Here is a 16,966-nt window from a genome sequence, read left to right as displayed (position 1 = left end):
CTTATTATTAAACATTTTCTTAATCATAGAATGGTTAAAACATTACCTTTTTCTTTTTCTGCTTTTCTGCGTTTCCTAGTAATATAGCTTGGTGTTTCAGAACATCATTTACAAGAAACGTCATAATCTCTCTTACTCGGCCTTCTTTGAATGGTGTCCAGTTAACAGAAATAACAATTTTCTCTTTAGGCTATAATCAAAACAATACATTATATAATTACAATAGTAATTACATAATAACCAAAATGCCTTACATACAACTTACAATATAGTAGGGCTTAATAATTGTTAACCAACACTCTATACAGTAAACATTTAATAAATCAAATATATTTTTCCTACCCTATCTGCTCACTTAATTATAAGAAAAAAAGCCACTAAAAATAACACAGTTCACAACAAAATAAATTATAAAATTTTAACTGTATTAAAGCAATAGAACAGAAAGTCTCTAAATCATTTTGTTTGAGTGGTTTCAAAAGATTTAATTGTACATTTCTAATTTTTAGATGTGTAGTGTACTTCTATTTCAAACAAAATGATCCTGCATTATGAAGACTTTATTTAAAACGAAATATATAAAGATGATCAACTAAATTCCTTTTTCCCCACAAATTCCTCTAAGGTCCACATCATCAAACTGAGATTTCTTAAACAGTTATTATTGTTCCAGGCATAAGTGCAGGTATCCTATCCTATGAAACTCATTTAATGCTAACATCCCTAGGAAGCAGGTATTATGATTATGCACATTTTAAAGATGAAAAGTCTGCCAAAGTCACACAGGTACCTATCAGAACCCAGGCAACCTAATGCCAGAGTTTGAACTTTAACATCTACACCCTACACCCTGGCAGGTAGATAGAATCTGCCAAATTTAAATGCTGACATGACAAAACAAATTTTGTTTTTCAGGAGAAACAGACAAGTTTTTGTTTTAAAGGAGAAATAATATAACATCATAAACAACTGATTTTAAAAAATAAGAATGGTGCATTTTTACTCTATAAAATAGTTTATTCTAAAAATACCAACAAAATTTAGCTCCACATTATAACAAAGAAGAGTAAGTTGAGGTATGATGTGGATAGAAAAGAAATCTGTCTTTCCAAAGACAGGAAAGCAGGCAGTGATTCATGAAACAGAGGGGCGGGGTGGGCAGGTTCTGAAGTGTAGATAGAGGAACCATTGGTGACACACAAGTTAAGGGATCTCGAATTAGAATCTCTTTTTTCTGCCTAATGAAGTGGTTATTAGCCTACTAGTTCAGATCTCCTCGGCTAACGGTTTTCACACTTTTGGAGGTTCTACTCAATGGAAAGGTCACAGCAGTCAAAATAAAAACACAAATTCTCCCGTCTTTGGTGAAGGGGATTGGAGCATTACTCTTGCAAATGCAATGAAGTAAAAGAAAGCTACAGGAGTTCTTGAAACAACATTTATAAAATTAAATTTAATGCGGCATTAAAATTACACTTACAGCAAAGAAAAAGAGGATTAAAATACTAAAGTGTGCAAACATAGTACACATACATACTGAAAACAACTCTGAATAGGTTTTTTTTGGTTTTATTGTAGGCATTTAGTCAAAACAAAGGCTCATTATTTCACCGGAAAAAAAAAAAAAACAGTTACCTCGACTCTAAGGGTACAAATGGAAACTAAAATGCATATTAAGATGGCTGATAGAAAGTAATTCTAAAAAAGCTGCTTTAACCAACCAAGGTAGTCCTGTCAATCTTAAAAAATAGTGTTAAAAAAGCGCATTGTCTATAATTTAGAACTGCAAGAGCATTTCGCAACGCCTTAAGTCTAGTAAAAACGCTTGTCAATTTAACAGAGAAGTCTATGCAACTTGCTCCTAAAGATGCTAAGTGCGCGCGCGTTGATGTGCTGTCACCTCCCAAGTTAGCGTCTATCCTAGCCTTCATTTAGAGAATATATATATATATAAAATATTGATATATATACTCACACGCATGTGTATGCATCAAGGGCCCACCCACAGTTATTAAGTGAAAGGGAACTGACATTATTATCTAAGGGTCTTTTCTGATTTCTTTTCCAAGCGTCAACCCTCCTAAGGAGGGTGGCAGGAAAGATAGCGGAGAAGCAGAGCACCGGCCTGGGGCACGCTCCTCCTAAGACCTACCTGCAACACGAAACAGCGCTGCGACACGCTGAAGCCCAGGTCCGCGGCCGGGAAGTGGGAGATCTTCACTTCTGCCACCTCCTCGTTAGGGTTGTCTAGGGCCAGAGGCAGCGTCCGTGAGTCTCCCAGGAGAACGTCCCCGAAGCAGAGGAAAGGAGACCTGCAGAAGTGGCTGAGAGACAGGACCGGCGGGGAAGACGCCTCCTCCTTGGTCGCGGGGCCCCGCAGCCCCGCGGGCGGCCTCCGCTCGGTCGGGCTCACCTCCCAGCAGCCTCGCCCCACTCGCCGGTTCGCCATGGCAGCTTCGAGACTCCCCTGGATCTCCTTGCCCCGCTCCCACGAGGCTGCTCCGGAGAGGGGATCCGGGACTTACGCTGACCGTTTCCCCTCAGGGGCGGCTGTAAAGGTCGTGGGAGTGAATTCGGCCCTTTTTCTTTTCCACTAACCTACACCCTAAAAAACAGAAAACAAGCCCAACAAACTCGCAAGTTCAAAAGAGGAGCCAAACAAGTATGGCGTTTTGACTCTGTTTAAACTTCCCGCCTCCACCAATGAGGCCCTCCGGGCACCGCCCACCTCATCACGGGGCCAATCGGAGAGCAACATCCCCTGGCCAATGAGACGGCGGCGCTTCATTTGAATGATTTCATCTGGCCGCCAATCGCTGTCTGCGGAGAAGGTGAGAACAGTAGCGGAATCCTGGCCACCCTCTGAAACCCGGGGCTTAGAATTGAAATTCGCCTTTAGATTTTGGTTGTGCTGAAGGGAAGGGAGTCACAGCATTTCCACAGTACGTGTAGTAATCATTGCCGTTTCCAGGAACAATCACAGATAAAACTTCTAAGTAGGGAAAAAGTGGTTTACGTCACTCCTCTCATATGCATACCCCGCCCAGAATTATATTAATTAACTTTACTGTCGCGGTTTCCAGGGCTGAAGGGTAGAGATGTAAAGATAATTAGTTTGTGTGAACATGCTTATTTTAGTGACAGAACATAGCAGGGACTCAGTACATTTATATGCTGTTAATTACCTCGGGACGCTGGGAGCAAAACCAGGTAAACAAATGAAACCCGACATTCCCAGTAATTCATAAATGATCGTTTTGACTGGCAATGCCCTTCACAAATAACTTATTCGTTTTTATTTTAGTTGTAGGGATCTAATAATAATTATATCTTACGTATTAGGGATTTTTAAAATTATTTATTTATTTTGAGATGGAATCTCGGTCTGTCTCCCAGGCTGGGGTGCATTAACGTGATCTTGGTTCACTGCAACCTCCGCCTCCCTGGTTCAAGCGACTCTCCTGCCTCGGCCTCCCAAGTAGCTGGAATTACAGGCGTGCCTCACCACGACTGGCTAATTTCTGTGTTTTTGGTAGAGAGGGGAGTTCGCCATGTTGGCCAGGCTGGTCTCGAACTCCCGGCCTCAAGTAATCCGCCCGCCTCCGCTTCCCAAAGTGCTGGGATTACAGGCCTGAGCGGCGCCCCACCCTATGCTTGGGATTTTTAAAAATCCTTTACCTATTTATCTCAATCTTCACCTTAAACCTAAGGTATCTCTTAGGGCATAGGTACCATTATTTGTACCTTACAGGGGAGGAATATAGGTCATGCAGCCTAAGTAGGAAGTGGCAGAACCCAGATAAGGTACCCAAGCCTGTAATCCCAGCAGTTTGGCCCTAGTCTTGCTCTTACCCACTACATTATATTGCCTCTAAAGGTAGTAGAAAACTTAAAATATAAAAATAATGTCTGGATGTATGTATGGTTACACAAAGCATGTAAAGAGAAGTCAATGGAAAGTGAAAATAAGGAAGATGAGACATGAAATTATATTTAATGGTATCCAATTTCACCTGAACCTTATTATTGGACTTTAACAATATTTAAATGAAATTTTTCCACTGGGCACGGTGGCTCAAGCCTGTAACCCAGCACTTTGGGAGGCTGAGGCAGGCGGATTCTTGAGGTCAGGAGTTTGAGAACAGCCTGGCCAACATGGTGAAATGCCATCTCCACTAAAAATTAAAAAATTAGCCAGGCGTGGTGGAGCACGCCTGTAATCCCAGCTACTCAGGAGGCTGAGGCAGGAGAATGGCTTGAATCTGGGGCGGGGGACGGGGGCAAGGTTGCAGTGAGCGGAGATCGTGGCACTGAACTCCGGCTTGGGCAAGAGAGCAAGACGCTGTCTAAAAAAAAAAAAAAAAAACTTTCCTAGAGGCTTAAAAAAAAAAAAAAACAAAAAAACAAAACCAAAACCAAAACCAAAACCCTGGAACAGAGCCTCACAAGTCACTTCAGTTCTCCTCAGCATCCACCTCCCACGACCTCTCCATTAGCTTAGGCTCCAAAAAATAAAACTTGGACAGAGGAGAGTGAAAGATATGCTGTGGGATGGAGGAAATAGCCTGTACAGCAAAGAGTTACAAGATTTTGACAGTCTAAGGTGGAATGTAATGGTGTTAGACCAAGAGGACAAATCATAAGGAACAATAAGGCCCAATTTATTGTAATGGGTGCGCTTTACCCATTTAAGTAATACAATGGCTGAAGTATCTGGGAATGACTTTAACAGTTTAATAGGTTCACTCATTGAAAACTGAACTCAGTAGCGGTTTACAGTGGTTACAGTCAGGTGGGTCAAGGCCAGGCACGATAGTTCTTGCCTGTAATCCCAGCACTTTGGGAGGCTGAGACAGGAAGATCGCTTGAGCCCAGGAGTTAAAAAGCAGCCTGGGCAACAAAGTGAGACATGGTCTTTATAAAAACAAAAACAAAACAGGCAGTTGGGTCGAAATGCTCAAATTACCTGGCATTCTGTAGACGATGGAGGCCAAAAGCTCAGGAAGATAGGAATGTTGGAGAAAATCTACATGTGCAACCTACTTAGTCAAGTCACCTCTAAACATGCACACCCTCCAACCATTCTCCCTTTACCAAGGTGTTGATAAATGCATTAATTAATAATAAGGACGTCCAGCATCCATGAAAAGATCTGGGTGACTATTTTTTACAGGCCAGAAATGATGATAGAGGATGCAATAATGAAAATTGGTTCTCTGATCTCCATGTGAATTATAGGATCCACAAGTGGTCAAAGCTAATTGGCACTTAATAGACAAGGTGGTATAGTTCTTACCACAGTGTGCTAATGGCAGAATTGTAATTAGAGGCAGGGATATGTGGCAATGGCCAGTTTCTCAAGGGCCCTATAAATAAGATGAGCTATATACTATGGTGCTGCCTAACATATATAGGCAGATAAATATCACATATGCAAAGTAAAAAACCTAACTGAAGCCAATGTTGTGGCAATTATGCCTTTTACCCACTTTCCAAACTTAAGACAGTTCACATACCCAAAGCTCCTTGACTAAAAAGAACCTTGCAACATGAATACCATAAATCTCTCAACAATTCCCCAGAGGGAACTGCAGTCATTTACCAACATGAATATGGATTGGGGACAGGAACTTTACCTCCTAAGGGTTATTAGATAATGAGATAATAGCTCTGCCTTTCTGCTATACTCCAGAATCCTAAAATGTCACTGTGGACCACCAGACATAGTGGGAGCTTCTCAAGAACAGGTGACAGATGGCATCTAAGTCAGAATCTGTCTTACCAATTGTCCTTTGGATCCACCCATTTCCAGAATATAAAATAGGAATACTTACTGACCACATTCTCACACTGGTTCCTAGATCCAAGGAACGAGGGCAATTATTGGAGAAAGGACCAAGTGGAAGCCCCTGAAAATGCCCATTTCCCCACCCCTCCAATTCAGAGATTATTCTGAATACCTGAGAGATGCTGGGATAGTGATTTTGTCCATGTACCCACTTTCTCTACTTATTTGGCCAGTGCAAAAGCCAGATGGGTTCTGGAAAATGATAGTAGATTATAACAATTGTATGATGATGCCAATTACTACACTATGGTTTCAGATGTGTTATTTTTATACACAAAACAACACACCTTTGTCAGCTGGTTTGCAGCTATGAATCAAGCAAAATGCATTTTTCTTGTTTTTCCCCATTCATCCAGTATTGAAAAATGGAAGCACTTTGTACTTAAGTAGTAGTACAATGCTATAGCATTACTGTCCTGCCTCAGGGCTAGAAAAATTTCCTACCTATACTGTAATATTGTTCAGAGGGACCTGGATCTTAGTATCACACTGGTCCATTATATTGATGACATTTGCTAATTAAACCTGGTGAGCAAGAAGTACTTGTCAAGAATTGTGAGAGTCTGAGATTTTATCCCTCTTGCAAGCTAAAGCGTTAGCGTGCTAGTTTCATAAATGCCAGCAGAAAATATGATAGTTTTGGGTTAGAGACAAGACTTCATTATTCACAGAAAAAACAGTAGCTAGAGTGTCAGCATGTTCATTCACATTGATTCCTTCTGCTTCTTAAGTCTCATGGGACCATACAAAGGGCCCATGATGGATGCCTGCACACACAGTGGGTTGTATTACAGGAAAGGAAGAGTGAATTGGAGATTTGACTGTTTTTATAGTACTATGCCTGGGCAGGGAGGCATCCTATCATCCTTCAAGATTTGTACAAACACAATCCTGAGAAATGGCCTACGTAAAAATTAATAAGGGCTTCATATTCTTAGCATAGCCAGCAAGAATGTGTAGGCCTGCTCAGAGCCCACGGTAAGTTGCATCTCTCAACAGGAGCAAGCACTCTAGATGCCAATAATAAAAAAATGTAACTTAGATGGGACAAAGTTCAGGGTCCTATCACATCTGTAAAGTTTTTAGGGATCCAATGGTCTGAGACATGTCAAGCTATCTCTTCTAAAATAAGAGGCAACTTGTACTTTGTATCATTTGGAAAGCCTCTTTAGATTTTGGAGGCAATGCATGCATTATTAAGATACATCTTATCAAACCATTTTCCTAGTAAACTCTAAGACTGACATTTTTGAGTGAGGCCTGGAACAAGTAAGATCTCTGCAGCAGGTCTGGGCTGCAATGGCCGAAAACACTCATTCCATGACAATCCCAGATGCTCTGGCAAGTTTCCAGAGAAGTATCATAGTACAAAATTCCAGGTTTGGAGAATAAGACTATGCCTTCCTCTGCAGAAAATCATCTATCATTTGAAAAGCAGATCCTAATTATGCTACTAGGTTATGGTAGAGACTGTGAATGCCTCATCAAAGGACTATAAGTGACTGTGTGATACAAACTGTTTATTATCAACTATTACCTAATCCAGGGATCAGCAAACTATGACCTAAAGGGCTGAATCTGACCCATTGGCTATTTTTTTGTTGTTGTTGTAAATAAAGTTTTATTGGAGCAAGGCCACACCCATTTATTTACATATTGTCTATGACTGCCTTCACACTGCAATGGCAGAATAGCTGTGACAGAAAACATATAGCCTGTATAGCCTAAAATATTTAGTGTCTGGCCCTTTACAAAATATTTGCTAACCTGGGATCTAATCTAAAGGTCCATAAAATTTGATGTGAAAAGCAACATTGAGCTATCAAACAAAAGCAGAATCTACAAACCCAGGGCTAAGCAGCCCCCAAATACACAAGTTAAGTGCATTTTACTTGTATATTTACACAAACAGGTGACTCAGATTTTAGTATCTTTTACTACTTTGCTACTTCTCTCTCTCAAACTGCACAGGAAAAACTGGATATTTCCTAATGATAATTTCACAAGAAAAAGGCCTGATTTGTGGATGAAGCTGTATGGTAGGTCAGAAATAAACAGACTTGCACTACAGCTTCTCCTTAAGGGTGGATGGAAATATTCTCAGTGAGAATTCTGGATGGTACGTCTGATAGTCCACTTCATAAGGAAGAGAACATGGCCTAAGGTAAAGCTCTGTGCTGATTCATGGAAAATGGCTGACAGTTTGGCCAGCTGATCAAACCTTTGGAGAAAACAAAATGGAAAATTGGTGACAGCTTGGTCTGGGGAGGACAGTTATATAAAAGAGCCTCTCAAAATAGGTATAGAAAGTTAAATTTGTGTTCCATGTAAATGCTCATCAGAGAATATCCATGGTTGAGAAGGAGCTCAAAAATCAGGTAAAAAGGACAATCTATCCTGTGGAGGTCAGCTTCTTCCCCCAGGGATCCATTTGCTTGCACATTGAACCCATTTAGAAAGTGGCTATGGCAGCAGTGGTGGAGGCTAAGAATGGGCTCAAGGTGGTTTCCCTGGCCAAAGCTGATGTGATAAGCCCCATGTGGAGTGCCTAACCTACTGAAAGAGGCTGATGCTGAACATCCAATCTAATTCCATTCTCCAGTGGGACCAGCTAACTACCTGTGGCATGTTGTTACATTAAACCCTTTCTATTGTGGAAGGAGCAATATTTTGCCTCTCTGGGATAAACGTATTTTTCTGAGTATAGATTACTATATCTGCCCCCATTATCTATAGATTTATAGAAAGCTTTATCTATAAACCAATGAATATGTGATGGTTTTCACATATGTCCAAAAATTTGTTGCTCTCCTCTCTTCAAGACAGGAAGTTTAATTTGTGTCCCTTGCATGTGGACTAGAATTAGTGACAATAGAAGTGATACTATATCACTTCCAAGATTAGGTTATAAAAAGACAACAACTTAAATCCTGGGTACGCTCTCTTTTTTGGATTGCTTTCGGGAAAGTGGTGTGTGTGTGGAGGGGTGGGGGGAAGCAGGGGCAGGAAGTTGCCATATCACTAGGCAGCTCTGTGGAGAGGCCATGTGATGAACTGAGGCCAAGGACCACATGAGTGAGCTTGGAAGTAAAGCCAACCCCAGTGAAGCCTCTAGAGATGGCAACTCTGACTTAACAGCTTGTTTTCAATCTCATGAGAGACCCTGAGCTAAAACCACCCAGCTAAACCCAGCCTAGATTCCTTACCCACAGAAACTGGGAGGTAATAAATATTTGTTGTTTTAAGCCACTAAGTTTGGTATAATTTATTAGACAGCAATAGTAAACTAAGTATCACACACAACATTGGCTATAATCAGAAGACTCATTTTGCAGAAATGTGCTCATGCCTATAGAATTTACTGGTCTTCTAACACTGAGAAGCAGCTGCTGAGATAAAACAGAGAAAGTCTATTGGAGGCTCAGTTATGGTGCCAGATAGGGATAAATAACTTGCAAGTTTGGGGGTATCATCCTATAGCCTACAGTTTATGCCTTCAACCAACAACCCTTTCTCCCATAGCCAGAATGTATGTTTCTGGAAGTGAGGGGGATTAGAGGTAAGAGTGGCCCCTCTCAATATTATACAGAATAACTCATTTCACTAATGAATTTTACTACACTTCAGATTTCTGTCTAAAAAACAGCATAATATGACTACTTCAAGCATAGAACTCATTACTACTATTTGAATTTATATTACACTTAAAATTCATTAGTTTAATGGTTTATAATTTAATATATAAAATATTTCCAAATATATAGCTTATGAGAAAATGTTTTAAAATGTGCTGCAAGTTACTTGGTTTCAGAGTACTGCATTCCCATCCTGTGAAAATGTGATTCAATAAAACCTAGATATGCTGTATTAGGACCAAAGAACTCCATATTTATTTTAAATATCAAAATAACACAAAGAACTAGTTCAATATACAGTACACTTCCTACTCTTCACAGAGAACTGAAATTTTCTATAAAGACATTTATACTTAGGAACATTAGACAACCAAAGTATGTATAAAACTCACAAGATATTTTACACACAGTTCACAATAATTAATTCTGATATTTTAGATTTTTCTGTCATTGCTTTTAAAGTATCCTTAATTAAAAACAAAAATTATTATTTGAGACTGAAAACAAGTTCAAAAGCATTTCTACTTTAATGTACATTGTAAATCCCCATAATCAAAACACTTACTACACAATGTGGAACAGCTAAATGCCCAGTTTTGTATTATTTTCTGGCAGCCACACTCATCAACTGTAATAGTTTTATCAATAGGGATAAGAAGAGTTCAATTGTTGGAAGGAATCAAAATTTTGTAATTACATCACAGTACATTGTCCAGCCTTAATGCAAGCAGGAATACCAAGCAAAAAAATGTGCAGTAACAATGAGATATATCCTCCTCATTCAATACATCTTTTAGAATCTCCAACAGCAATGCAAGCATTGATTACTTTTCTTTACCTAAGAATTTGACCAGACAAGGTTACATTCTTTGTATAACCTCTATGCTCCAAATATAATCCTTAATTTCTCCTCTGAATATAATCCTTAATTTCTCTTTATGTAATTGGCTGCATAGGCTAAATTCAAATTGTTTTAGGATTTTTCTCAAGATCATAGATTTATGATCATACACAGCAAGCTGAAACATGAAAAGTAAACAAAACATAAACACTCCCTCTACAAAAACCTTCTTTTTCTCATCTTCCACACATCTTAATCCTATTACATCTATCTTATTAATGCTACTTCCGAAGAGAAAGAGCAGAAAGCATGCTAAGATTATAGGGAAAAGGTATCTTAAGTAAAAATAATTTTACAGGAAATAAGGAGGGGATTCCCTCTACCCTCAAAAAACAAACAAACAAACAAACAAAACAAACAAAAAACCCCACATTAGAGAAATGTGTAAAAGAGTAGGATATAAGGAAGAACTGTCTAGTTTCTAGAAGTTGTTTAGAAAATTATTCTCACATTATCCCTTATGCACTCTAACAGCAAGTAGCATTTACTATAACACTACTTAAAGTTTTAGAAACGCTACTTGTAGAGTATATTTCTAAGCATTTTAAATTTGGCACTGAATCTTAGAATATCCAAATACAACTTTCTTTAAAGTCCTAATTTTTCCTGAGTTTATCAACTCGTTATATATTGGTTAGGATGTTCCTGCTCCTAATAAGAAACTCATCTCAAACCATCACCTCTTGTTCAGTTTTAGGCAAACTGAAATAAGGTCATTCAGTGCAGAGCTGTGTAGTTATGGTTACCGGTTATTTAAAAGAGAGAGAAACAGAGACACAGATGCAGACACACTACTCATTTTATTTCACTTGTCAGATTCCTCTAATAAGCATGTAGAGACAGGCCCAAGAGTGGCTTCACAGTAACTATAAAGGCCACAACAGAGATTTTTTAAATGATATATAAATCATAAAAACAAATATTCACACTAACACTTAGTGCCAATTTGCCTATATAAACATAAAGCAACCTAAAAAAAAAGAAAAGCTGCCCAACCAGCAGGCAACACAATCATAACACCCATAACCAAAAAAATAAAAAATAAAAATAAAAATAAAAATCTATTAATCAGTACACTCTAGCTAGCAGAATCAATTCTAAGCAACTACAACACATTGAAAAGGCACAAAGCATTCAGTGCAGAAAAGACTGGGTATAAAAGGACACTGTCAAAGAGCTACTGCTCAAAATCTGACGTTTCATCACTGATATATGAGAATGATATGGTAGGAAGAAAACTCAAGCTTATAAACATATCAGTCTGTGTTCTTAATTTGTTTGCAATTATATTGAAAAGCAACCAATGATAATTACTTATTATTATTAACCATTAATTAGCAGTTTAGAGTCACCCTACGAAGATGCTTTGACACTTTTTAAGGTTGATAGAAAATTATTAGTGTACCTATTTCATGACCTGCCATTGCCTAAAAGGAAGTCACTTAATAAAGCACCAATTTAAAACCGTATTTTTCCTACTCCTATTCTCCCAGCAATAAATGCCTTAATTACTTAAATGTATGCAAAGACTACTACCTTTACAGTTGGTTAAATCTTGCTGGCATAAGGACCAACCCCTAACGTTAAATGGGATTTTAGGCTGCAAAAAAAAAAAAAAAAAAAATAGGTGGGGTTTCTTACAAAAATAACTTCAACCTGACTTAAAAAAAATCAAAGGCAAAAATTATTTTGATAGCGTAGTGTAAAAAATAGGCTTGTTTAGCATTTAGTAGTGTTCACTAAAAAAGTAACATTGTATTAATTAAACTAAGGAAAACAGTATTCTCACTTATAATTGGTTTGTCAGTATTACTATTCCCAGAGTATTTTCTTCTGCTCCTATTTTTATACATATAAACACAAACAATAATCTCAGTATTCAAACTAACGACTTTTTAAAAAAAAAAAATCCATTATTCTAGGACTTCAACTGTGCTTCTTTGGACAAATAGTTATTCGAACAAGAAAGAATTTAAATTCTTTTAAACTATTTAATACCTATTAAAAATCTTTGGTGCATTTAAGTCAAAATCCAGTAGATTAACACATTTCTGCACTTGATAAATTATTCCATTTACAGATTAAGTGCTAACTGCTATCTGCTAAAAATTAATTTAAAACAATAAATTATGCTTGCAAAATAAAAAAAAAAATTCTGAATGAGGCTAAACTTAGTTGCAAGATTCAAAATTTTAAGTACAGTTACAAAATAAATGGATTAAAGTTAGAGAGCATTTGTCCAAAATACTCTAAATCAAATATTACAAAAGGTCAACTGAAAAGAATACGCCTCCTTTTATACTTTTTGTGCCAACTTTTGTCAAAAGCCTATGTACATTCAGTTTGCCCAAATCCATGAGGTTTTCACAATTGTAAAATTTTTTACATTTTTGGAAATTAGAGGCAGCAGATTAGTTTCATTTTGTTTTTGTTGTTGTTGTTTTCAATCATCCACTGAAACTATTTCTTTATCAGAATTATATTACACATCTCCCAGACTAGGTTAAGATTAAATGACAGGATGTAGTACCTGGCACATAGTAAGCATTCATTAATGCTAGCTTTCTTCTTTCCCTACTAGTAGCTCTGCCACTTACTGACCTTGTGAGCTTAAATGAGTCCTTTTATTTTAACCTCAAATTCTTTATCTATAAAGTGGGAATATAGCTTGTTCTTTCTATTTCAGGTATGGTTATGAGGTTCAAATGAGATAACATATATGAAAGCATTTTACAAAACAGTAAATCACTACTCAAGTTTAAGATATCTACAATAGTAACTAAATACAATTATATAATTATATTTCATTTTACTAAGAGATGTATTCCAAAAAAGTTCTATGTAAACCAATTCCTACAATTAAATTATATATTTAAAGCATTAGGACATTATTATTAAAAGAACTCTAAAGTAAATACCTTCAAAAATCAAAGTATTCTTTTCAATGTGAAAATGCAATATCTTCTTTTTCTGCCACCAAATGTATAATATACCATATACATACATGTATATAAATATATATATACTATCTGCCTTTTTATAAGTCTAAACTTTTCTACATTAGCTTATATGTAAGGCAGGCTACATTTTTATGTATAATTTCTTTCATTATAGTAAGATTTTTAGTTATAATATTGTCAGTCTTTATGATGAAAATCATAAAGATATGTATTTTTAAAAGTCAATTTGAAAGACTAACAGACTAACAGTACCTCATATAGTCAAGCTCAATCATGTAAGTACCCCAGATATAACATTTCCACACAAAGAAATAAGAATGCTTTAAAAAGGAGAACTTAGTATGTCCACTAGTCTTAAGACAATTACAACCAAACCTTGATAAATGAAGCTAAACTCAGACTGGTTTTATTATTTACATGAGCTACTTTGGTTAACTGCCTCAATTTTCAATATTTCTTTGTTTTATCTTTGCTAGTATGGCAAACATTGCTGTAAAGTACCTTTATTTCTTAAGTGCTTCAGCAACAGTTTCCACCACTACTAATTGGTTAAACTTTATTCATTAAAACTTCATTATTTTATTTGTGATTTTTTTTTTCACAAGGGCTAGGCTAGACTTTACAGTTTACACACACAAAAAAAGTGCTTAAAGCAATTAGGAGTGTAAACAAAACTGAAATAGAAAACTTTTAAAACTGCTATTTTCTAGTAGTTTATGTACAAATGACATGCTAATAATAAATCAACCCTGTCTAGTCTAATCTTCAAGCAACTCTACTAGGAAACATTATCTTAGTTTTTAGTTAAAATTGACTTGAAAATATGGAAAGTGCATGTCTTTAAAGGTATTTTATAATTTTGATTTTGTCCTCAATTTTAATTACTGAGGTTTTGCTGTAACTGCTATTTCCTTTCACCAAGTCCTCAACTTTTGTCTCATACAGAAATAAAAATTAAAGGTTAATTACAGACATTAGGCTTTTGTGAAGGCAAAATTAAAGATCTAGATTGCATGTAAATGTGTATATAAGTAGTGGTTCCATTTAATTAAACAATGTTCAGTTAAATTAGGCACAAATTTCATAATTTGTTTGGCACCGTTTCTAACAATTGAACACAAAATATCTAGGTTCTGTTTCCTAGAGTTTCTACCAGACAAGTAAATGAAACTAAAAGTAGCATGTTTAATTAAATTTCATCTAGTTACAACTGCTCTTTCCTCAGTGAGATGAAGATATATGCTATATTATATTAACATTTCTGAAATAAATAGTAAAGTACAAAAGGTGAACTTACCTTGAAAAAGATCTAGTTAAAACTCTCATATTTTTCTTGTAACACATTTTCAGTTTGTATAATTTAATGCCCAGACCTATGTTTGCCTTTCTTATTCGTAACAATTGAAGTATAGGCAAAAACCAATTATCTGGATTATTATTTCAGTCCTACATTTAACAGCTAATCTTACATTAGTTAAGCTTTCCGGCTTTGAGTATATCGAAAGTCCAAAGTCCAAAGGATAATGATAAACTAAAATTACAGATGAATGGAAAGACAACACAGAAATATCCAAGACATTCTTGTAAATTCAAATTCCTAATTTCAATTTTAAAAATTTGTATAAAGTAATAATGAATCTTAAGTTAGGATAAGAAACAGTTGCAATTATCAGTATACTCTTAATTCCTTTTTCAAGGCTATATGGTCCTCAAACTTGTTTGTAAGATGGGGAAGGAAGAAGAAGGGGAGGAATAAGATTAAAGAAGAATAAAAATTTCCTCTGATGATTAAAAAAAATACTTCCATAATATCAGCAGCTAATAATTGCAAAAAATTTAAGAAACCATTAAAAGTTAGCACTGAATAATCTTTAAAAATCACAAAAATGTGCACAGAAATTTTATGTCAGAAATTTTGTCCAAATATTCATGTTCAGTAAATAGAGACACATAGTTTTCTTGATTTGAAACTGTTCTGAGGACTTGAGAAACTAGAGAAAATGAGAAAATAGCAGCCCCACAAATTTAAAAGCTGTCAGCTCTACCATTAGCATATAACCGTCCAAAACTCTGTGGAATGTTTAGATTTACTCATGAATGATGCTCATTAGTAGAAATATTTTGAACACCAGTAGTGCTATCAAGGCCCAGTAATGTTCCAAGATAAGATTGTTCTCTAGGATCTAGCATTTGTTCAGGTCGAACTGGGTGAACTATATTTGCAGGTTGAGGAGTAAGAGTATATTTTTCCAGAAAAGCTAAATCTGCTGCTCGTGGATAATCAGTTGACTGTGGTTGTGATGACAGAATCTCGTGAGAAGATGGTGGGAGTGTGGTAGTATGACGCACTAGGTCACTCGGAGTGTCAGGCATCTGAACTGGAACCAGTGTTACTGGAACACATACTTCCGCAGGTACATTCTGTAACATCGTCTTGGCTTCCGATTGATAAACTTTGGGCTGGTCCATATATTGTTTTGTTTCTGTTTGAAAGATTTTGTCATCGGATGAGTACTCAACTGGCAAGGATACAAGTTTTTCCTCAGAAGTACTGAGAGGATCATCAGGAGATTTTATTTCATGAACATGGTCAATGTGGTATTTCAGCTTGTCTTTCCGCTTAAATGTTGCATTACAGTGCTGACAGTTGAAAGGTCGGGCATCAGAATGAATAACCAGGTGTTTTGTTAATGTCTTCTTAATTCTAAAAGACTGATTGCAAATTTGACACTTGTATGGTTTTTCACCTGTATGAACAAGAATATAATTAAATGTAAAATGTACTCAACTTGATAAGACAATGACTTCAAGTAGCAAACTTCAATGTGAATACTTGCAAGAACTTGATAATAGCAATAATACTGTATACTATCACAAAATGCAGACAGCACAGTAAACTGGTAAAAATAAGAGGCTTAAACATCAAAAAGATCTGGGTTTGAATTCTGGCTATCATACTTATTAGTCAAACATTTGAGCAAGCTACCCAACTTCTATGCCTAGTTTTATCATCTGTAATGTGGAATAATAATGATACCTACCTCACAGAGTTGGTAAATGGAATAAAAGAGAAAGTGGAGTAATAGGGCTTAGCACTGCACCTAGTACATAATAAGTGCTTGTAAACTATTATTATTGCTTACTTTTATTCCCATAGCCCTCAAAAAGTTAAACCAAAACACCTGATTTCCTCCCCCACACAAGGAGGATAAAAACTAAAACAGCAATTCTAATTAACCTAGTTCCTTGAATTAGATGAGAAATAGTTATCTCTGGCCTGAGGTCAAAATAACAAGAGTTGTTCAGTGGAAAGAACAAAGAAGTTGGACCTGTTTTTACTTCCCCCTCAGTCAGGTTCTCACACTATAGTTTTGTTTTGTTTTATATAAAACATTATAAATTCCTAGGTTAGCCAGTGTGGTAGGCAGAATGATGGCCTATCAAAGATGTACACACTCTGGTCCCAGGAAGCTGTAGATACTTATATGGTAAAAGAGACTTTGAAGATCAGATTAAGATAAGACCTTGAAATAGGCAGACCAACAGGCGTACACAGGTGAGTCAAATCTAATCATAGGCGTCATAGAAGATGGCCAATAACTGAGGAAGAATGGGTCAGACA

At 36.6% G+C, this 16,966-nt stretch overlaps 2 protein-coding genes across 3 annotated transcripts in view; both read right to left on the bottom strand.

Annotated features, from left to right (window-relative positions):
* The window catches only part of ASPM (abnormal spindle microtubule assembly), a 62,734-nt gene extending 60,029 nt beyond the window's left edge, over positions 1-2,705 (bottom strand). For both annotated transcript variants that reach the window (XM_025358302.1, XM_025358312.1), the window contains exons 1-2: positions 2,153-2,705; positions 47-190 (exon numbers count right to left, since the gene is read on the bottom strand). In XM_025358302.1, the coding sequence (XP_025214087.1) occupies positions 47-190; positions 2,153-2,449 (441 nt within the window). In that variant the 5' untranslated portion in view covers positions 2,450-2,705. The remainder of the gene's footprint in view (positions 1-46; positions 191-2,152) is intronic.
* Positions 2,706-9,715: 7,010 nt separating this feature from the next.
* ZBTB41 (zinc finger and BTB domain containing 41) overlaps positions 9,716-16,966 on the bottom strand; it is a 51,987-nt gene continuing 44,736 nt past the window's right edge. The window contains exon 11 of the mRNA XM_025368532.1: positions 9,716-16,091. Coding sequence (XP_025224317.1) covers positions 15,436-16,091 — 656 coding nt within the window. The 3' untranslated portion in view covers positions 9,716-15,435. The remainder of the gene's footprint in view (positions 16,092-16,966) is intronic.

The sequence above is a fragment of the Theropithecus gelada genome, chromosome 1 (assembly GCF_003255815.1).
Source record: "Theropithecus gelada isolate Dixy chromosome 1, Tgel_1.0, whole genome shotgun sequence".
Classification (NCBI taxonomy): domain Eukaryota; kingdom Metazoa; phylum Chordata; class Mammalia; order Primates; family Cercopithecidae; genus Theropithecus; species Theropithecus gelada.
The sequence above is the reverse complement of the archived record's forward strand: the minus strand, read 5'-3'. Positions and strand labels throughout refer to the sequence as shown.